Source organism: Carcharodon carcharias, chromosome 1 (assembly GCF_017639515.1).
Source record: "Carcharodon carcharias isolate sCarCar2 chromosome 1, sCarCar2.pri, whole genome shotgun sequence".
NCBI classification, from domain to species: domain Eukaryota; kingdom Metazoa; phylum Chordata; class Chondrichthyes; order Lamniformes; family Lamnidae; genus Carcharodon; species Carcharodon carcharias.
Window position 1 is genome coordinate 169,732,337 of NC_054467.1, and position 22,721 is coordinate 169,755,057.

The following is a 22,721-nucleotide window of genomic DNA, read 5'->3' on the forward strand; positions in this document are numbered from 1 at the left end:
AATTGGCTGAGGGATAGGAAACAGAGTAATGGTTAATGGGTATTTTTCAGGCTGGAAGAAGTTTTGTATTGGAGTTCCCCAGAGGTCGGTATTGGGACCCTTGCTCTTCTTGATATATATTAATGATCTAGGTCTTGGTGTGAAGGAAGCAATTTTCAAAGTTTGTAGACAACACAAAACTTGGGAGAATTATAAACTGTGAGGACAGTGTAGAACTTCAAAAGGACATTGATGGAGTGGGCAGATAGGTGGCAGATGAAGATCAATGCAGAGAAGTGTGAGGTGATACACTTTGGTACAAAGAACATAGGGAGACAGTGTAAATTAAAGGATACTATTCTAAAAGGTGTGCAGGAGCAGAGAGATCTGGGTGCATATGTACATAAGTCATTAAAGGTGGCAGGGCAGGTAGAGAGAACTGTTTCTAAAGCATACAATATTTTTGGCTTCATTAATAGGGGCATAGAATACAAGGGCAGGGAGGTTATAATGAATTTATATAAGAGACTGGTTAGACCTCAGCTGGAGTATTGTATAATTCTGGGCGCTACACAGTAGGAAGGATGTGAACGCATTGGAGAGAGTGCAGAAGAGGTTTAAGAGAATGGTTCTAGGGATGAGACACTTCAGTTTTTTTATTCATTCATAGGATGTGGGCTTCGCTGGCTGGGCCAGCATTTATTGCCCATCCCTACTTGCCCTAGAGGAGGTGGTGGAGAGCTGCCTTCTTGAATCGCTGCAGTCCATGTGGTGTAGGTGTTAGGAAGTTCCAGGATTTTGACCCTGCGACAGTGAAGGAACGGCAATATATTTCTAAGTCAGGATGGTGAGTGATTTGGAGGGAACTTCCAGGTGGTGGTGTTCCCATCTATCTGCTGCCCTTGTTCTCCTAGGTGGTAGTGGTCATGGGTTTGAAAGGTGCTGTCTAAGGAGCCTTGGTGAATTCCTGCAGTGCATCTTGTAGATGGTACACACTGCTGCTACTGTGTGTCAGTGGTGGAGGGAGAAGGAAGGATTGGAGAAGTTGGGATTGTTTTCATTGGAGAGAAGGTTGAGCGGAGACTTGATGGAAGTTTTCAAAATAATGAGGGGCCTGGAGAGTGGATAGGGAGAAACTGCTCCTGCTCGTAAATGGATCACGAACCAGAGGGCACAGTTTTGAAGTATTTTGCAAAAGAAGCAAATGTGAGGTGAGAAAAAAACTTTTTCACACAGCGAGTAGTTAGGGTTTGGAATGCACTGCCTGGAAGTGCGGTGGAGGCAGGTTCAACTGGGGCCTTCAAGGGGCATTGGATGATTATCTAAATAGAAACAACGTGCAGGGTTATGGGGAAAACAGAGGAGATTGGCACTAAGTTAAAATGCTCAGCGAGCCGGTGCAGACATGATGGGCCGAATGGCCTCCTTCTGCACCGTTACGATTCTGTGAGATGGAGTGCCTTACTCACTAACACCAGGCATTCTTGTGACAGCTTTAATTTTACATAGAATAGGTTAGTAATCATACTTGGAATACTCTGAACAGTTCTGGTTGGCAGAGATCAAGATCTTGCAACCCAGTAACTGAGATTTTCCTTCCTGTGCAACCTTAGCAACTTACCAGCGACTAACTATCTTTGTATCTCATTTCAAATATATTTGCATCATTTTGGCATATTGTGAATTTCCCATTATCATTTCAAACAATGAGGCAGACTCATAACTCTTTTATTGAAATGAATACATCAGTAATACATAAAATTGCAAAAATGGTAGAGTATACTGCATTCATAAACATTCTTCAGCTTCAGCTCTGAGTTTTACAAAACCAAAGATAAGTTCCTCTTCAAAGAGGAAAACCTTCTCCCCTTTGCTCTCCTCCTTTATTTTTAGTTGTTCTCATTCCCAGTTCTAAATTGTTAATGTGAATCCAAAAACAGATTATTTCAGACTTTAGCTACAACTTTTATATTACAGTCTTCAATTATCTTACAAAACAACAACCACTCAAATAAACTCTGAAAGACAACGTAAATAAGAGTAAAGCAGGTTATGACAGTCAACAGGGAGGCAGTCCTCTTCCACTTTCAAGAAACGAAATTGTCTACAAAGATGACAGTTTGGGGTTGTAATATGGTGCTCAGTTGTGTTTTTAAGCTGGGTTAACTAGTCTCTGTGTCTTGTGTTCCCACCTCATTCCCAAGTACCAGAGTTCTGAAAATGAACATTGGAATACTCAAATTTCAAGGATTATCTTAACACAATGGACAGCAATTTCTGGATAAAGATGAGTTTGATGATCTAGGGGGCAGATACACATTGGTAAAACACTGTTTTGATAATGGTTTTGATTGATGGGAAACTTCAAGAATTTCTTGCATCCTGCATGAATAAAGAAATTACAAAACTAATTATCTTTGAGAGTCAATGAGTGGAGTAAGAACAGTTGCAATTAAACAACAGCAGCCACTGTTATATGGAAATTTACCACTGCAATATTTTTGTTCAGCTCCCTTACATCAAGGATTGATCCAAACTACTGTTTCACTTTGTTATCCTCTCATGCTATTCGACAGATTGGACGCTTTTCGCCTGATTGGCAATTTTTCTCATTTCTAGCTTTCAACTTTTCTCCATTTCAACTTTCTAAACCCCTCTCTAGTGATGCATCGTTGCTTCTTTTAACTTTCCTCTACTGTTCCTCATAAATGCTCTTCGTTGTCTGTGCATCCTCATGTTGCCACTATGATTTAAAGCAGTCTTCTCTCTAGCTCATTCTTTCTCAATTGTGTAACTTGTCTTCAACTGTTTAAAATCTACTTTGCAATGCATAACCATTACTCCTTGATTTCTTCTCTGCTACTTTTTCAAGCTTGGTGTCCTGTTCTACAGAATAAATCTTGACTCTTCACCTATTGTATTTTAAAGGATTGGGCATCAGAATATTTCTGTAGTTAAAATAAATCTTGGTACTGTTAAATGTAAAACAGGTTAAGGTTTCCATGATTCTGGTAGATCATTCATACACAATGTTTGGAAAGCAGAAAAAATCTAGCAGTGCATCTCCAACTCCAATCTCTAAAGCAATAGAAAGGTCAACATTAATCTAGAAAAATTGAGCTTTTCTCTTTCTCCACCTCACCTGAATTACATTGTTAAAACCATCTCTAATTCCTAACACTAAAGTTATATCTGTATTTCTGGGTGTTAGGAACAAGATATAGCTTTAAGTTTAACTTATATTATTTTATTTTTGTCTTAAGGTGAAATCTGGGTTTGATTTCAGTTTAGAGTTTTTGTTAGATGGAGCTGGCAAATCTGGGGGCCTGTTTGTACACGTGCATTTTTAAAGAGGTTTTATGAATCAAAGTGAAAAGATGGGTTATCAAGGTAGTTTAGGGAAGTTAAATTTTTTTTAAAAGTGGAAAAAAACTGTGCTGTTGTCTAGCAACAGGGATCAGAGAGAGACCCACAGAGATAAAGGGAGAGACAAGAAAAGCAGTTTTTGTTTCAGTTGGTATATGTCTGCCATGCAGTGAAAACAGAAAAGGTCTAAGGCTCTTATTTAGCTGAAAATTATTGTTAAGGAGCTCATATGTATAGCTCTAAAATTCAAGTAATAGTGAATTTAATTGCGTTTTCTGGATATCTCAAGGGAGATACCAAGTGTGGAAGGACTTCTGTTGAATGTTCAGAAGTCTACTGGAAAAGAAACCTCTTTGCAACTGAACCAGCTCTACCCTTGGTATGGAACTAGTGGTATCTCTTCACTGGAGTGCTGGGTCTGTAAGGGAATTGCTGAGATAGAAGGAATAGCTTAGGTTTGAATCATTTTTTCTTGGTGTCTATTTTGAAATCTTTATAACCTTTCTGTTGTCTAGTGTAATATATTTAATGTTTCTTGTTTAATAAATGTTTTATCTTTTTGTTAAAAAGATAACAGCAGACTCCTATGAATCTGTTTCAGTAAGTACTCTCCATGGTTTGAAAAAATTATGATCTATCAAGCCAGGTTCCATTCTGGGATCTGACTTGTCTGGTAATAACATCAGCTGGGATCATAACAATAGGCTGAGACAAAAGGTGAATGAGGGAAAAAGCTGGAGAAAAGCCTGTCTGTTCCCTTGAATTAGTCTGATTGCTAAATGTCCTTTCTCCCCTGTAAGGAATCTAATTATACTCATGCTGAATCTTCACTTAGAAAACAAAAAAAAAGGCTTCTATGTCTTGTTGGGGAGTAAGAAACTGTTTACTTCCTTCTAATTACCCTTGTTCGTGCTCCAGATCATTGCAACACTGCTCAGCCAGTGGTTAATTGTCTTTTTTAGGTGGGGACTGAAAGACGTGACTCCAGAACATGTTATATGATCTTTTTGTTCATCCTTCGAGGCAAAGGTGACCACATTCATCATCTGGGGTGTTTAGTAGGGTTCGGTGGGTATGTAGCTGACTGCTAAGACCAATCTGCACCCAGATGCTTCTTCTGCAAATTGGACAGGATACCGCAGACAACTGAGTTTTGGATGAGTTGCTGGCTCAACATTTTCTCTCTTTACATTTTATCTCTGCCTCTGATATGCACTTGCTTTCGAGAAGATCACACTCTTTATTTAGCTGCACTAACTGCAACGATACTGGGCAAGCTTCTCCCAGGACTCAAGTCGATATCAAAACTCCTAAGTGAAGCTTTGGAGCATCCTTGTAACGTTTCCTTTGACCAACATGAGAGCACACCCCAAATTCAAGGTCTCTATAGAAGATTCACTTTAGTAAGCGAGTGTCAGGCATTCTTGCTACAAGACCAACCCAAATCAATGGTGACTGTCTCAAATGGTGTGGATGCTTGGCATGCCTCATCTCTTCTGTGGAAGCTTCCAAAGGCAGCTCAAGTGAAAATGATTGAGTTTAAATGATAAATGAATCTTGGGTCCAGGATCAGAAGTCATCTAAGCCACATATTTCTCCTGCTGAAGGCACTAACCACTACCCTAATATTATTAAAACCAGCATTCCAGAGAAAGGTTTGTTTTATTTGTGCTGTATGAAAAGACAGAGTGCACAAGACTTGGAATGTGCTGACACCAGAAGCTTTGAAACGGTTTGGTGAGATATGCCAATTATTTAAATGCTTGCAAAGTGTCTGATAAAATACATTTTCTCATGTCTTTCAAAGGCATGGATGTTTATAATAGAATTGTGATCTTGAAGAATCAGGCTGCTACTCTCTCAATATTTGGAATGTAACCAAATAGCACGTTGCTACCATGCAAGCATGTATACCTTAGCAAAAGTCTGAGAAAACACCAGATTTTCCTATTGATTCATTTGAGAGCTCACAGGTTGAAGGTATTTCACATACAAAAATGCTACCCACTTTCTGAATAACTTACCGTCATTGAAAAATCACACAACTTTAGAACCATCCTACAGAGATGCCAGAAAATCATCACAGATTATAAAAGAGACAAGCATTAGTAAGAAAAATCAAGTGACGGAGGTATACAGGCACGTGTGAGCATTTGTATTACAGCTCCAAATTTGTTTTTTTCCTTCCTCGTATCCACAGTAGGAAAAGAATAGTTAAGATAAAAATTCTTAAGGATATTTGAAAATCCCAAATAAATAGCATTTTAAAATAAATTACATTAAATAGATCAATACAAAAGCCAATGGGCTGAATTTTCCTGGATGGGTTGCAATCTCAATGTTGGCCTCAATTGCAGGTTTGGAACTCCAAAGTAACTGTGGTGGGATGCCAAATGCAAATTTCCCACAGGCAGCCAATTAAGAAGCCACCTCAGGAGCCTTGTCCAATTAGGGACATTGGCCATGTTCCAACAGCAGGGGATTGGTTCAGCAAAGCTCCCGGGTTGGGCTGCCGACTTCCTTCGCAGTGTGGGCACTGCAGAGGGGCCAACATGCCTCAGTAGGAGGTTATCAGCTGCCACTGAAGCAAGACCTACATTAGTGGAGACATCCAGTCTCCATGAAGTGGCTACAATGACATGCCTTCTGCCTGTGGAGAAATAAAGATCTCATAAGGTTCGCAGCACCTAGCACTGTGAAACCAATATTGTTCAATTTCCAGGCTCCTGTACAATGGGCTATCCATGAGCTATCAGAATAAATGCAATCCAATTCCACAATAGGGGCTAATTGCCCCTTTAGGGTACAGCACACACAGGTGGTAACGTGTCACAGCTGACCCAACACAAGTCGATTGCACTTTCATCACCCCGCCTCCAAAGCAGCCTCTGTGGACCTGGGAAAATTCAGCCTGATATATTCAATATTTTAAAAGGGTAGAGCTTTCAAGTTCTTCCCTGGTGCCAATGTCTATTGGTCTCAAATGGAGGAAAATCTGCAGGAAACTTGCTGAGATTTTCCAATGCTCATTGCTGGTGAGAAAGGACTGAAATTCCATTCTTATGTTTTATCTTTCATGTTGCTCTATCAAATTGTTATTCTCTTTGCAATTTATCATTTTGGAAGTGGCTACGTTTCAACAGCTGCTTAAATGAATCATTTTATTGCAATAAGAAACGTAAAGCAACTAACAAACATATCAACAGCAGCCCCATTCTGATTTTTTTTTAAGATTGGCTTTCTTTCTTGATGAAAGTATTCAATACTGTTTAAAATTTAGGAATATTGAGTCAAAACAAATGCACTTTAAGGTTTGTGTCTACATGCTGGAAATGGAAATACTTTAAAGGAAAACATATGGAGAAAGAGCAGGGGAGTGGGACAATTGGACAGCTCTTTCAAAGAGCTGGGAAAGACATGATCGACCGAATGGCCTCTTTCAGTGTTGTATCATTGTATGCTTTTATGAAATACAGCAGGATTTTCGGCCTTCTGATTGTTTTTTGCAAAACTTAGTGTAACTAGTAGTAATCAAGTCATAATCAGTTTTAATGAAGCCCACTTAAATCCAATTCTGCTCAAACTCCATTTAAGGCCAAAAACTTTCAATGAATAAAACCCACTTCTCTTCAATCCAATACAAGATATCAGAGTTAATATAAGCCCTCAAACTTCAGAAATGAAGATTAAGGGAGATATTTCTGCTATTGGCATAATGTGCCAATTTGTGTCAAATTCCTGAACCTATTAGCCAGCAGTGCAGTGAACTGATAGCTCCTATTTTTTTGCCAGCAGCTCATTTGAATGAATAATTATCCATAGTTAGGGTTGCCAACCCTCCAGGATTCGCCTGAAGTCTCCACGAATTGATGGTCAATCTCCAGGCCACTGCTGCATGCAACCCTGGAGAAAAATCACTGGAGTATTAAAAATAGATTTTTTTTTTGTCATTTTCTTTGAACATTTTTCTTTACCAGATAAAAACATTGAAAATAGGAAGGAAGGCTGTTACGCTGATTGTCAAGTATCATCTAATTGGGTAATGGGTTTTTATGCTTTCCAATTGGATTAGAAAGACAGTGTGTCATGAGGGAGGATGTGTTGGCCAACTAATGGCTGGAGCATGGAGGTAAATCATATGATGAAATCTCCAGGAATACATTTAATCACAGTTGGCAACCCTGTTCATACTTGGGAGTGGAATTTTTGGCCTGCACATTGAATAGTAAGTAAATGCCGATGTAGATAATTATGGTTACGTTTAATTACACAATGTGCAGGAGAGAAACAGGCCTTTCAGCCCAAACGTCAGGGGTCGGGATTGAAAGGGGGAGGGGACGTGGGAGAGAGGGGATACCCTTCCTCTAATCATTCTCCTGGAACGACTCCTCCTCTAGCTTGCTGAAAGCAACAGGAACATTAAAATAGCAGGAGTAGACCACACGGTCTGTCGAGCCTGCTCCACCATTCGATACAATCATGGCTGATCATGAGCTTCAACTTCACTTTCCCGCCCACTCCTCACATCCCTTGATTCCTTTAGACACCAAAAATCTTTCTATCTCAGCCTTACATGTATTCAATGATGTAGCGTCCACAACCATCTGGGGTAGAGAATTCCAAAGATTAACAGCCCACTGAGTGAAGAAATTTCTCCTCATTTCAGCATGATTGGCCCCTTATCCTGAGAGTGTACCCCTGTGTTTTAGAATACCCAACCAATGGAAACAAACTCTCAGCGTTCACCCTATCAAGCACCTTCAGAACCTTGTATGTTTCAATGGAATCACCTCTCATCCTTCCAAACTCCAGAGAATATAAGCCCAATTTAGTCAGCCTCATATGCCCTCATTCCAGAGACCAATTTAGTGAATCTTCACTGTACTGCCTCTAGTGCAAGCAAATCCTTTCTTAAATGTGGAGACCAAAATTGCACACAGTATTCCAGATGTGGTCTCAATAAAACCCTGTACAATTGTAGCAGGACTACTTTATTCCTGTACTCCAATCCCCCTACAATAAAGACAAACATGCCACTTGCCTTTCTAATTGCTTGCTGTACTTGCATGCTAACTTTCTACGTTCCTTGTATGAGCCTCTTTGAACATCAACACTTACAAGTTTCTCAACCTTTTAAAAGATATTCTGTGTTTCTATTCTTACAATCAAAGTGAATAACTTCACACTTCCCTACATTATAGTCCAACCTGTCTATAACTCTTTGCAGCCTTTTTGTGTCCTCCCCAGAGGTAACCTTCCCAACTAGCCTGGTATCATCAGCAAACTTAGACACATTACTCTCTGTCTGTTCGTCTAAGTCATTAATGAAGATTGTAAATAGCTGAGGCCCCAGCATTGATCCTCGCAGCATTCCATTATTCACTGCCTGCTGACTTGAAAATGCTCCACTTATGCCCATTCTGCTTCCTGTCCATGCTAATATATTATCCCCAACTCCAAGAGCCCTTATCTTGCCTACTGATTTTTTTTGTGGCATCTTATGGAATACCTTTTGGAAATGCAGGTATATTGCATCTACTGATTCCCCTTTATCTATCCTACCAGTTACATCCTCAAAAAATTCTATTAAAGTTGTCAAAATAGGATATCCCTCTAGTAAAACCGTGATGACTTATTCAAATCATACTATGCTTTTCTAAGTGCATTGTTAAGACTTCCTTAATAATAGATTCTAGCATTTTCCCAACAACTCTTGTTAGGCTAACAGACTTGTAATTCACTGTTTTCTCTGCCTCCTTTCTTGAAGCATTTTAACATTTGCTAACTTCCAATCTGATGGGACTATTCCTGAATCTAAGGTATTTTGGAAAATAATAGCCAGCACATCCAATTTCTCTGCAGCTCTCTCCTTTAGAGCCCTATCAAGTCCCAGGGATTTGTGGGATTTTAGTGCCTCAAGTTTCGCCAACATTTTTCCTCTGCCGATATTAATTTCCTTAATTTCCTGACTCTTCTAATCCCCTAGGTTACTGTCAATTTCTGGTATGAAAATTGTGTCTTCTACTGTGAAAGACCTACACAAAATATTTGTTCAATGCCTCTGCCATTTCCTCATTCCCTATCTTAATTTCTCCTGTCTCTGCTTCTAAGGAAGGGAACAACTTTTACTTTAGCTATTCTTTTCCTTTTTATATATTTATAAAAGCTCTCACAATCTGTTTTTATATTTCTGGCTAGTTTAGTCTCAAATTCTGTTTTTCCCACTTTTATCAACTTTTTGCTGACCCTTTGCTGGTTTCTAAAACATTGCCAATCTCAGACTTGCTACTATTTTTTGCAAGATTGTAAGCCTCTTCTGTCAATCTAATATTATCCTTAACTTCTTGAGTGAGCCATGGATGGGTCCGTCTTATTGAGTTTTTGTTCTTCAATGAATTGTATTTTTTTTGAACATTTTGAATTGTTTCTTTATACACTTTCCACTGTTCATTTACTGCCATACCTTTCAGTCTAATTACCCAATTAACTTTAGCCAGTTCTCCCCTCATAACTATGTAATTGGCTTTGTTTAAGTTTAAGACATTGTTTAAATTTCAAACTTAACATGGAATTCAATGGTATTATAATCACTATTTCCCAATGGATCTTTTACTATGGCATTACTAACTTAACCCTGCTTCATCACACAATACTAGATCTATGATAGCTTTATCCCTAGTCGGTTCCACAAAGCATTGCTCCAAGGAACTGTCATGAAAACGTTCTACAAACTGATCTTCTAGATCACAATTATTATATTGCCTTGTTACAAGCTCCAATAATTTCTTGGAATTTAATTTTGGAAATCCAAAAGGAATGCCCTCTTACCAGTGGGTACTGTTGAAACTAGTAAAACACACTTGAATGGCAAGTGCTAAAAGCAAAATTCAATGAAAACAATAATTAAATGCAGCAGTTCTCCAGCGCTGTTTCATTGTAAAATACCAGACAGCATTTCTGGCACTCGGTGCCTGGTGCCAGATTTTCCACTTTTGCCAGACAAGCACAGTAATGCTTGCAACACCAATAGCATTTTCTCTTTTTAAGATAATTCTTGATCAGTGCCCAGCCCCGTCCCACTTCTTGTTGATTTTCTTAGTAATTACTGTCACAGGGTTCCAAAAGGGAGTATTTATCCATGTTAAAGGAGGAACAGATTATGGATTAGATAATGGATTAGAAAATTCTCTCAAAGTATATTTACTCTGTATCAATTGTGGAAGTAGGATCGATAGTAGTAATTCTGTGAGCAGAAGCTTGAAGTGTGAAGCCTCGCTAGGTTGGAATGCAGGTTAGAGAAATGGCCACTGGCGATATTTCAGAAAAAAAAAAATCTGTCCATCCATTGATGGCTGTCTACCAGTTGCATCTTGTGATTTCCCGCTCATCCAATCAGCAAGCTGCCCATCAGTGATTGTTAGCAGCTAGCAGATCAAGTTCAAATGAGGCTTGAGCATAAGAAAAATTCCAATCTCTCATTAGTAGCACTGGATAAGCAGTATGAATGCTTGGTCCTATGTGTGCTCTTTATAGAAACTGGTCTCTCGGATTCCATTGCTACCAATGATATAAAGCTGGCACAGTGGAGGCGATGTTTTCCTAAGTTTTCAAGGAACCTTCATCAAGCTCTTAATAATTATAATTAGCAGAGAAATCAGAAGGAAGAATCATCAACTAGGATTTATATAGGCCAAGTACAATAATATGGGTCTCCTTTCAGATCAAATTACACCGCAATAGCACACTAATTATTCCTAAGAGAAAAAAAATGTGATTTTGATATTTTTAATCGGTTGTCATTATTAAAATTAAAAGTGTTAAAGGTTTATTTGTAGCAACTTTAAATAAAAATATAAACAAGTAAAGATTAAATAATAAATGATTTTAAACTTTACTCCAATGCACTAATGTTTTTGCTTTTGGGTATCTAACATATTGTTAATATCCTGCTCAAAGGTTCACGCTAACATTTGAAGAATGAGCTTGAACCAATGAAAGCAACTGTTTAAAACACGTCTAAAACCTGTATTACAATTCTGGTTTTATGCAGGATGTATTCTCCACTATCTCCAGTTACTTCCAGTATTAATCTTTAGATAATAGTTTGACAGTAGAAACAAAATGCCAAAAGTTCTCTGGAAGAATAAATTAATCTTGATTTAAGTTTGTTACGTTCAAGTTTTTGAACAAGTCAAAATTGTGTTCAATTTTTTTATCAAAACTATATCCAGAGTAAATTGCATTAGCTGCACTCTGCAGACTCCATTAATGGCAGCTTGGGTTACAACAGTGGTGGTTAATACCACAGAAGCTAACAGCAACTGGAAGAACGTTGTAAGCTCATCCCTTCAAATGTGTTTGCCTTAATCATGTCCCTGGGTGGTCTTTAGCTGAAAATGTGCAATACTTAAGGAAATGTCTTCAAAGTTTACTGACCAACATTATGTTCAACTTTTTCTCAGTCTTCATTTTGCCATGGTCCTGAAGCACCAATTTAAAAAGATGGAAAGAAAAAGTAGCAGAGAAAGCAAAAAATTATGAATCCAATGACCCAGTTGACAGAATAGATATAAATGATAACCATGTCCATATCAAATCTCCAGCCACGATTGTCATCCTCAAAATCCAGTCTGTAGGCACCATGAGGGAACTGTCTTCTTGCAACAGGATCTGAATGTCTTCCAAAACCTGTGGTGGTACACAACATTTAATGGCATGTGGCTCATCACTATCTGACAGCTGAGTAGCAGCATATCTGGTACATCATCATTAACTAATAGATCAATAGTATAGGCCATAAAGTAACAAAGTTGCAGTGCTACAAAAAAAGAATTTATATCCCTTAATTCATTTAATGTTAATTTTCAAACAGTAACAAATAACTGGTGTAGAGATGCAATATAGTTGGAGACTTGTTTCATTTCTGTAATCTGAGTTCAACTCCTAGATTAATGGCTTAATACTGTCTCCTCTCTGCTGTAGGACTCATGCTGGATTTTGTTATTTCAATGCCCTCCATTACTTTTATAAATAAAATTCTGGAGAATGCAAGTTCTCCTCCAAGCTACACATTATTCTGACTTGGAAATACATTGCTCTTTCTTCATCGTCCCCTGGTCAAAATCTTGGAATTCCTTACCTAAAATGGTGGAAATGCCTTTGCACTATGAATTGTAGTAGTTCAAAAATGCAGCTCAGCACTATTTTCTCAAGGGCAATTAGAGATAGACAATAAATGTTGGCCTTCCCAGCAACAATTTCATCCCATGAACAAATAAAAAAAAACAAGCGTAAAATTTGCGTAAATAATCTTGATGGGGATGACCAAGCGACTCAAGTAATGTGAGTTTAAGGGTTCATTTGACAGCACTTCTGACTAGGGTGCTGACGTCTTTCTTGGGTTCAAATCTGCCTCTGGCCTGGTCATTGAAACATTTTTTTCTTCTGATCAATACATTTGTAGTTCCTAAAAGGTTTATGCTAAGTAATATTTTTAACCAGTCGTAGGGGGCGGCACTTTTCCTAAAATTAGGGTACCACAAATGCATGATAATAAACACTTTTATCAAAAGCGGCACAAAGCCGATTTGTGTATAAAGAGGCATTATTTCCAATGCCGCTGGAAAACAGGTGATGGTGGATAAACCTACAGTTTTAATCCACTGTCAGCTGTTTACCACCACTTCCGAAAGTTACAACTTAACATCTTTTACATTTACATATGGAACTGGCTTATGTTAACAACCAGTAGCTGCAGCCAATCAAAAACCAGGAAAATTAAAATCAATGCTGATTGAAAATGAATCTCTGAACTGTAGCATTTCCTCCATCTCATGCTTTCTTAGAGAACAGACAAAGCTTTCATTTTGGCTTAAATTCAAATAAAAGGTGATTTCAATGGAGCCATAATTAGAGTGAATTTTCTGTTCTTTTCTACATCAGTTTTTCCTTTTACTAGTTTTGAATTTTATCAAAATTACTGGGATAGATTAATTTTAGCGGAACTGATTCACTTAATAAAACAGAACAACGGGACATATATGCTACACATTATCCGAAATTCCCTGTAAATATCAGGACCATTATGTTACTTTAGTATTTTATGCAATTATCAGTTCCAATTGTTGCCATAGGCATGAGTAGAGCAGTATTTGTTAAAGAAACATGGCAGAAATATTAGTCACTTGAGTTTTATTGTACATCATCGACAGCCCAACAAAACTAAATAATGATAAAGCACTTCTTGTATATTTTATACAAACTGATATACAAGATTAATCTGCTATTCAGTAATAGCACAAGCTTAAACCAGGCTCCCAAGACAAAAGGTACAAAGCCGATTTGTGTATAAGGAGGCATTATTTCCAATGCCGCTGGAAAACAGGTGGTGGTGGATAAACCTACTGCTGGCAGGGATTCCTGCCTGCCAGAAACTAATATCAGAAATTCAGGTGTGTATTACCCACGTGGAAAGCATGCTTCTGACATTCTGATATGTGCTATAGATGGGTGAGGCTCTCTGTTAGCAATTCATAAAAATCACCCCTAAAATGTCAAGTTGATGTCACCTGTCATTCATCAAAATCTTTCAAATACCATAACAAGTAGCACTTCAGAAGGATTCATTAAGTATAGGTATTGATGGTCTGCTACAGGTTCCTTCCCTCCATCATAAGGTCAGAAGTGTGGATGTTCGCTGATGATTGTACAATGTGCAATACCATTCGCATCCCTCCCTAAAAGCACTGCGCATGTACCTATACCACATGGATTGCAACGGTTCAAGAAGGCAATACACCGCTACCTTCTCAAGGGCAATTTGGTATGGGGAATAAATACTGGCCTAGCCAACGATGCCCACATCCCATGAAAGAATAAAAAAAGGTTGAAAAAATTCCACAAGAGGAATGTATACCACATCATACAACAATTTAGCTTCTTTGTTTTAAATAATATAGGAAAGTGGTCAAAAGGATTTAACTTTTTAATGTAATCAGTGAAGGTTAAAACAGTTCATTTTCTTTACTCGTATGCAATTACTATTGTGCATGTTTATCTTTAAATCATTCATTGAAATTTCATTTCACCTTGCAGTAGTTCTTACCAATTCTTGTTAATATCATGGACAAGTATTGATTGCAATGATTTTAAAACTGGAATGTTTTTCTGCACAAGGAATGTAAATGTTTGGCAAGCAAGACATTTGTGATCTTTCAAAAAAAGAGTATAAAAGGTAATTTTAATAATATAAGTCTATTAAGTTAGTTATGTAATACTGGAACCAAAAAGAGTTATTCTTTTGTCACTCCCTTTTGTACCTTACATTTACATTATACATTCCTCTCCTTCACTTCTCTGATCAGTATCAAGTGGTCTACAAGAACAGTCCACAATTAAAACTTACTTATACAGTGATAATCTCCCATTGCACACTAAACAAATGTTTACAAGTGCATCAAATCATTTCCAATGATGAATGTATCTACATTCATATCATAAATGTTGAGGTTGAATGAAACCAGACAGATCACCCGGTATTAATCTAGGTACCGGAAACAACAATGGCAAACCCAGGCCTGTCAAACCTGCAAAGTCCACCTTATTAACAACTGGGAGCTTGTGCCAAAATTGGGAGAGCTGTCCCACAGACTAATTAAGGAACAGCCTGGCATAGTTATACTCACATAATCATACTTTACAGACAATGTCCCAGATGCCACCATCATCATCCCTCCTGAACCACTGACAGGACAGACGCACCAGGAGTGGAAGCACAATGGTATACAATCGGGAGGGAGTTGCCCTAGGAACTCTCAACATCAACTCTGGGCCTCATGAAGTTTCATGGCATCAGGTCAAACATGGGGAAAGAAACCTTCTACTGATTGCCATCTACCGGCCTCGCCTCAGCTGATGAATCAGTGCTCCTCCATGTTGAACACCACCTGGAGGAAGCACTGAGGGTGACAAGGACACAGAACATACTCTGGGTGGAGACTTCAATGTCCATCACCAACAGTGGCTCAGTAGCACCACTACTGATTGAGCTAGCACAGTCCTAAAGGACAGAGCTGCTAGACTGGGTCTGCAGCAGGTGATGAGGGAACCAACAAATGGGAAAAAACTTATTTAACCTCATTTCCACAAGGGCTGGGTGGTGGTCACTCCTGCCAATCTACCTGTCACAAATGCTTTCTGCCCATGACAGTATTGGTAGGAGTGACCACCACACAGTCCCTGTGGAGACAAAATCCTATCTTCACATTGAGGATACCCTTTATCATGTTGTGTGGCACTACAGTTGTGCTAAATGGGATAGATTTTGAACAGATCTAGCAACTCAAAACTGGGCAGCTACGAGGTGCTGTGGGCCTTCAGCAGCAGAATTGTATGCAACCACAATGTGTAAACTCATGGCCTGGCATACTCCCCACTTTACAATTACCATCAAACTGGGGGATCAACCTTGGTTCAATGAAGAGTGCAGGAGGGCATGCCAGGAGCAGCACCAGACATATCTAAAAATGAAGTGCCAACCTGATGAAGCTACAACACAGGACTACTTACATGCCAAACAATGAAAGCAGCATTCAGTGGACAGAGCTAAGTGATCTCACAACCAACGGACAAGATCTAAGCTTTGCAGTCCTACTACATCCAGTCATGAATGCTTGTGGACAATTAAACAAATAACTGGAGGAGGAGGTTCCACAAATATCCCCATCCTCAATGTTGGAGCAGTCCAGCAAATCTGTGCAAAAGACAAGACCAAAGCATTTGCAACCCTCTTTAGCCAAATGTGCTGAGTGGATAATCCATCTTGGCCTGCTCCTGAGGTTCCCAGCATCGCAGATGCCAGTCTTCAGTCAATTCAATTCACTCCATGTGTTATCAAGAAATGGCTGAAGGCCCTGGATACTGCAAGGCTATGGGCCTTAACAACATTCCAGCAATAGTCCTGAAGACTTGTGCTCCAGAACTATCTGCACCTTTAGCCAAGCTGTTCCTGTACAGCCTCAACATTGGCTTCTATCCGGCAAAGTGGAAAACTGCCCAGGTGTGTCCTGTCCACACACAAAAAAAACAGGACTTATCACGTACAGATGCCTCCAGGAAGAGGCCGAGTGCTGAGCAGGACTTACCCCTGTCAGGCCTCAGCACCAGTCCCAGCCCAGAAAGGAGCCAGGAGAGAGCAGAAGATGAGAGCTGCACACATATAGAGGTGTCACAGCAGGCATCTGCACCCGCTACTAACTCAGGAACACACACCTCAGTGGGTATTAGTGCTAGGTTAGGAATGATGTCACAATCTGACACGGACATGTGTCTGCAGCAGGAGGAAGCAGGTTTAACTGAGCTCTCCGGCACTCGGAGGACTGCTGGGGAAGTGGCATCTGCGAGGTCCGAGCCTCTGGAATCGACCTTCCAACCCATGGTAGAGAATCAGCAAGAGGCTGAGCGACATCAGGTGGAGCTGTTGGAAGCCCTCATCAGAGTAGCATACAAGTTGAAGGAGTGCTGCTGCCTGCTCTCTGATGAAGTGGTGCCCATATGTGCACACACTGAGGTCTTCATAGGGAGAATGGTGGATGCTATGGAGACCCTGGTTCAGCAGGATGCCCAGTTTCTGCCAGAAATGCACACAGACCTGCACTCCATCAGGACAGCTATGGGTGAGTTCCTGCAGTGGCAACACAAGAGGGTGATAGGGCACCTTGACCTCTCTCCACATGTTCCTTCCCCTCAAGGAGTCAGGCCGAAACCCTTGGGCAACCAAAGGGAGGAGGACCGGCAGCTGAGTAGCCCTGGGTCATCCACTCAGGACACTGAGGTTGTCTGCAGCCTCCAAACCCCCTTTGCCTGTGACCCCTCCCCGTCACAGAAGCGAGAGCAGCTGGCCCGCAGGAGGACAGCCAAAGGAAGCGGTGGTCCTCAAGGCCTCAGTTCTTCAGAGAACAACAGACAAAGTCATCAAAGGCAACAGGGCCAACTAGTCAGCAGGCTGCCTCCACCCCTTCTGCGGATGTCAGGGCAGCAACTAGAAGACGTGTAGGCCTAGGAAAATCAAGATATTTTGATTACAACTGGTTGTATGAGTGAACACAATAACTGTCACAAATGAAATGTCTGAAAATACATTCACTTTCACTGCACAATATCTACTGTTTTCTTTCAGTGTCCTTCTAAAGGCTTTTCGAGCCACCCTGCCTCCCAAGCACCTCCCCTGCATGCAGCCAACCCCAGGAGTGAATCTGCTGGGAGAAGGGTCTATGGCAGGGCCTTTCAGAGCCTCGTGCAAGCACTCTCCCATGAACGCTGGGCCATCATCCATCAAATGCATCTCAGTGATCTTTAGCTATTCAATGCTGCCTGCTGCAGTTTCCAGCTGAGATGGCCTGCATCTTCACCCACACACTGACCCAACTCCTATGCAGCACCTGTGCTTAACTCAAATGAGGCTCAGCTTACTTTCGATTTGACCAGCATGGTTATTGTCATTTACTTCATGAGCTGCCCTACCATTACCCCAGTCACCCATGTCCTTTCCTCCATCACCATTGAGACCCTGGCATCACCTTCGACCTCCCCGTCATCCTCCAGCCCGAACCCTTCTCCTTCCAGAAGGTCCAATTGAAAGTGCATGTTCCCTTCCTTCCAGAGCATCCCACCCCCTTCACATTGACCTCCTCGACCTTCTCTCCTCCCCCATCCCGCCCGTAACTCTGTGTCCCCACTAAGAACCCTCGCCGCTCCTCCACCTGACACCATCAAACCCTCACCCTCTCACCATAATGGCTCCCTCTGTGCCCTGTAACCTTAACCATCCCCTCCTATCACACCCACCTTGAGTTCGCTCCCCAGAACACTTCCTGTAAGCAGATTCACCTGGACATTCTCCCCACCTTCAGACCTAGACATTCCCCCCTCCAACCCTACTTCGCTGCCCATCAGTACTTCCTGCTGCCTTCCACCTTGCAGCTCGAGGATCCCATTCCCCATGCCAAGGTCCCTGGAAGATGTTTCGAAGCCTCAGCAAAGTTGAAGCTGATGTGTGGAGGCCTTCCACCTTCTGAAAGCTGCTTCATGAAGGAGAATGTTGGATGGATGAGGCTCCACCCACCATGCGATGCACATGTTCCCCCAGGGTCCGGTAGCTGCAGGCCTTCATCATCATCTTCTAGGATGTTTGCGAACTGAGCAAGGCCCTAAAGGTGAGTCCCGACATTTGCACACCATGCAGGTCCAGACGTGTTCTGGACTGGCGTGTTTTCCTGTTGGTATAACTTAGAATCTGGAATGCAGGAGAAGATTCCAGTTGGACCTACATTTGCAATCCATTAGCAGGATGCAAATCACTTTCACGCTGGCCTCCAGTGGGATTCCTGATCCGCCATGTTGGGCAGCATCCCAAGATCCCGCTGTTATTTCACGCCAACATGAAACATATTTTTGGACCTCCTGCAGAATTCTACCTCCTGCCTGGCGGGGGAATGGGAGAATTCCGTTCAACAGAGATTCCAACCATCTCCCCTTGATATTCAATGGCATTATCATCATTGAATCACCCACTATCAACATCCTGGAGGTTACCATTGACCAGAAACATAATGGGACCAGCTATATATATATATATATATAGTGTGGCTACAAGAGCAGGTCAGAGGCTGGTAATTAACTGGAGAGTAACTCACCTCCGGCCTCCCAAAGCCTGTCTGCCATCTACAAGGCAGAAGTCAGTAGTGTGACTCTCCACTTGCCTGGACAAATTCAGCTCCAACAACACTCAAAAAGTTCAACACCATCCAGAACATACCAGCCCACCTGATTGCCACCCCATCCACCATCCTCAACACTACTCCCTCCACCACCGATGCACAATGGCAGCAGTGTGTACCATCCGCAAGATGCATTGTAGCAACTCACCAATGATCCTTCGACAGCACCTTTCAAACCCGTAACCTCTACCACCTAGAAGGACAAGGGCAGCAGATGCATAGGAACACCACCACCTGCATTTCCACTCCAAGCCACACACCATCCTGGCTTGGAACTATATCGCTATTCCTTCACTGTTACTGGGTCAAAATCCTGGAACTCCTTCACTAACAGCACTGTGGACCTACACCACAGGGACTGCAGCGATTCAAGAAGGCAGCTCACCACCACCTTCAAGGGCAATAAGGGATGGGCCATAAAAATTCTGGCCTAGCCAGCGACACCCACGTCCTGTGAATTTTTAAAAAAGACCTGATGGGTGTTATAAATCAAACATTTCCAGCCTTCTCTTCCAGGGCTATGGCCATCAAGGATATAAGTACAATATTTTTAACACCTGTCACAAATAGGAGTGTAATATCAACAATCAGCTTTCCAGTTAAATGAAATAAAAAGGAATATTGCCCAAATTGGTCATTACACATATTTTTATTCATTCATGAAACTGGTTAAGCATATTTAATTAAAACGATAGAATAGAATAGAATAAAAGCATAAAATAACAAGAGATATTGATAGACAAAGTGAATGGGCAAGTGGATTTCAATGCAAACAATTGTAAGGTCATCCATTTTGCATCTAGAAAGGTAGAAAGGGTACTTTCTAAATGGAAGAAAACTAGAAATCAAAATAGATTTGGGGTCCAGGTACATAGATCATTAAAATGTCAGAAAATAATCAAAAGGTGGATGGTATGTTGGCTTTTATATCTAGAGGACTAGGATGCAGGATGGTAGAAGGCATGCTTCAGCTATACAAAGCCCTGGTTAGACTGCACCTGTAGTGTTGCGAGCAGTTCTGGGCACCAAACCTTTAGAAGGATATACTGGCCTTATAGGGAATGCATTATAGACTTACCAGTTTGATATCTGGACTCCAAGTGCTTATGGAAAGGATGGGAATCATCAGATCAGTAGGTCCCACTCCTTTGGCTCAGCTAAAACTAGATGAGATTATTGAAGAGAGATTATACAAAATTGGGCTGTATTCTTTGGAATTTAAATGGTTAACAGGTGATTTGATTGAAGTTTTCAAGACATTAACGGGAACAGAAAGGGTAGAGAGAGAGAAACTATTTCCTGTGGTTGGTAACCCTAGGGGGTATAGTTTAAAAATTAGGGCCCAATCTTTCAAGAGTGAAATGAGAAAACACTTCTATAGACAAAGAGTTGCAGAAGCTTGTAACTCTCTTCCACAAACAGTAATTGATGTTAGATCAATTGGTAATTTTACCCAAAGTGCTGTTAGCCAAAGGTATTGAGGGTTAAGGGGCCAAAGTGGCTATATGGAGTTAGGTTGCAGATTAACCATGTTTTTCTTGAATAGGGTCCAGCTTCAAGGGGGTGAAATGGCCTGTTCCTGTTCTTATAAAAACTAACCTCTTGTTCCAGACAGTTATCAATGTCTTTACATTGCTGTTCTGACACAAACATAAAAATCCTCTTAAAACGAACCCCAAAAATATATAAAATTATTTTAAATAATGCGGTTTTTTTTGGTGGAATAGTGGATTCTCAGATATATCCGTGCATCTCTGTTTCTGTAAAACTATTTTATAACACTCAAATATTATGATGAAAAAAAGATGCAAATTGAGCAACTGAAATCTGTAAAAGACATTCCTTACTCAAGAGTAGTCTTTATAAAGTATAATCAACATGACTTTATCCTTAGTTCTTCATCTATTGATATTTTTGATCTCATTGTGACAGTCTACACCTGAACCATGTTGGGACCAATGTTCTCGCGCACTGTATAACTAGGGAAGAAGGGAAGGTTTTAAAGTGAGGGTAAGGGATCAAATGTGGAAAGATGTGGTATATCAAAGAGTGGAGACAGGGTAAGAGAGGAAAATAGCAATATGGAAAATGAGAGTCAGAGAATGGCAGGAAGGGGCATAGAGAAAAAAAACTGAAGAATGCACCAATAATCAAGACTAAATGTTACAAAGATAAGAAAAAGACAAAACTAAAGGCTCTGTATCTGAATGTGCATAGCATTCATTACAAAGTAAACACACCGATCGCACTCATTGGAGTAAATAAATATGACCTGATAGTCATTAGGGAAATATGGCTGCTGGATGACAAGGATTGGGTCCTGAATATTGAGGGGTATATGACATTCAAGAGTAGGAAGCTAGGTAAAGGTGGAGGGGTAGCACTGTTAATCAAGGGTGGCATTTGTGCAATAGTTAGAGATGGCCCTGGTTCAGGAGATCAGGATGTGGAATCGGTTTGGGTGGAGATGAGGAATATTTAGAGGAAAGAACTCACTAGTGGGAGTGGTCTACAGGCACCTAACAGTAAACAAGACGTAGGACAAATATACAAGAAAAAAAATTGTGTGCTTGTGATAAAGGGACAGAAATAATCATAAGTGACTTTAATCTACAAATAAACTAGAAAAATTAGATTGGCAGTAGAAGCCTGGGTGAGGAGTTCATAGAATGCTTTCAAGGTAGTTTCTTAGAGCAGCACATTCTGGAAGCAACCAGAGAGCAGGTTATATTAGACTTGGTATTGTGTAATGTGACAGGATTAATTAATGACCTCAGAGTAAAGGGGCTCCTAGGTAGCAACGACCACAATATGATTGAATTTTACATCCAGTTTGAAAGGGAAAAGAGTGGGTCTAAGACTAGTATTTTAAACTTGAATAAGGGCAACTATGTGGGCATGAAGGCTGAGCGAGCTGAAGTAAACTGGGATAGCAGGCTAGGGGATAGATTAACAGAGAAGCAGTGGCAGACATTTAAGGGGATATTGCAGAATACTCAGAATAAGTATATTCCTACTATTAAAAAAGTTCCAAAGGCAAGACCCACCATCCGTGGTTAACTAAAGAAGTTAGGGAAAGCATTAAACTTAAGGAAAAAGCATATAACTGCAAAGATGAATAGTAGGGCAGATGATTGGCCAGAATATAAACAGCAGAGAATGGCTAAAAGGTTAATCAGGACTTAGAAATTAGTGTATGAAAGGAAGTTAGCTAGAAACGTAAAAACAGATAGCAAGAGTTCCTAAAGGTATTCAAAAAGGAAAGAGTAAGTAAATCGAGTGTTGGTCCTCGAGAGAGTTAGAATGGGGAGTTAATAGTAGGTAATAAGGATATGGTGGGTGAAATAAACAAACATTTTGCTTCTGTCCTCACTATGGAGGATACAAAAACATTCCAGAAATAACTGTAAATCAGGAGGTGGAAGGCAGAGAGAACTTGGTGAAATTACAATCACTAGGGAACCCTAGATACTGAGCAAACTGATGAGAGTTGTGGGCTGACAATCTCCGGGTCCAGATAGGGTCCAAAATAGGATTAGAAGTAGGTCACTTCATCCGATAGTCTTAAAAGACGTGGATAATGAGGTAGTGGATGTGTTG

The 22,721-nt window shown here is 40.5% G+C and overlaps 1 protein-coding gene across 4 annotated transcripts in view; it reads right to left on the reverse strand.

The window, feature by feature from the left end:
* Positions 1-1,691: 1,691 nt before the first annotated feature.
* Positions 1,692-22,721, reverse strand: part of rnf180a (ring finger protein 180a) — a 178,329-nt gene continuing 157,299 nt past the window's right edge. For all 4 annotated transcript variants that reach the window (XM_041190691.1, XM_041190687.1, XM_041190686.1 and 1 more), the window contains 2 exons: positions 11,782-12,033; positions 1,692-2,361 (listed from right to left, as the gene is read on the reverse strand). In XM_041190691.1, coding sequence (XP_041046625.1) covers positions 11,840-12,033 — 194 coding nt within the window. In that variant the 3' untranslated portion in view covers positions 1,692-2,361; positions 11,782-11,839. The remainder of the gene's footprint in view (positions 2,362-11,781; positions 12,034-22,721) is intronic.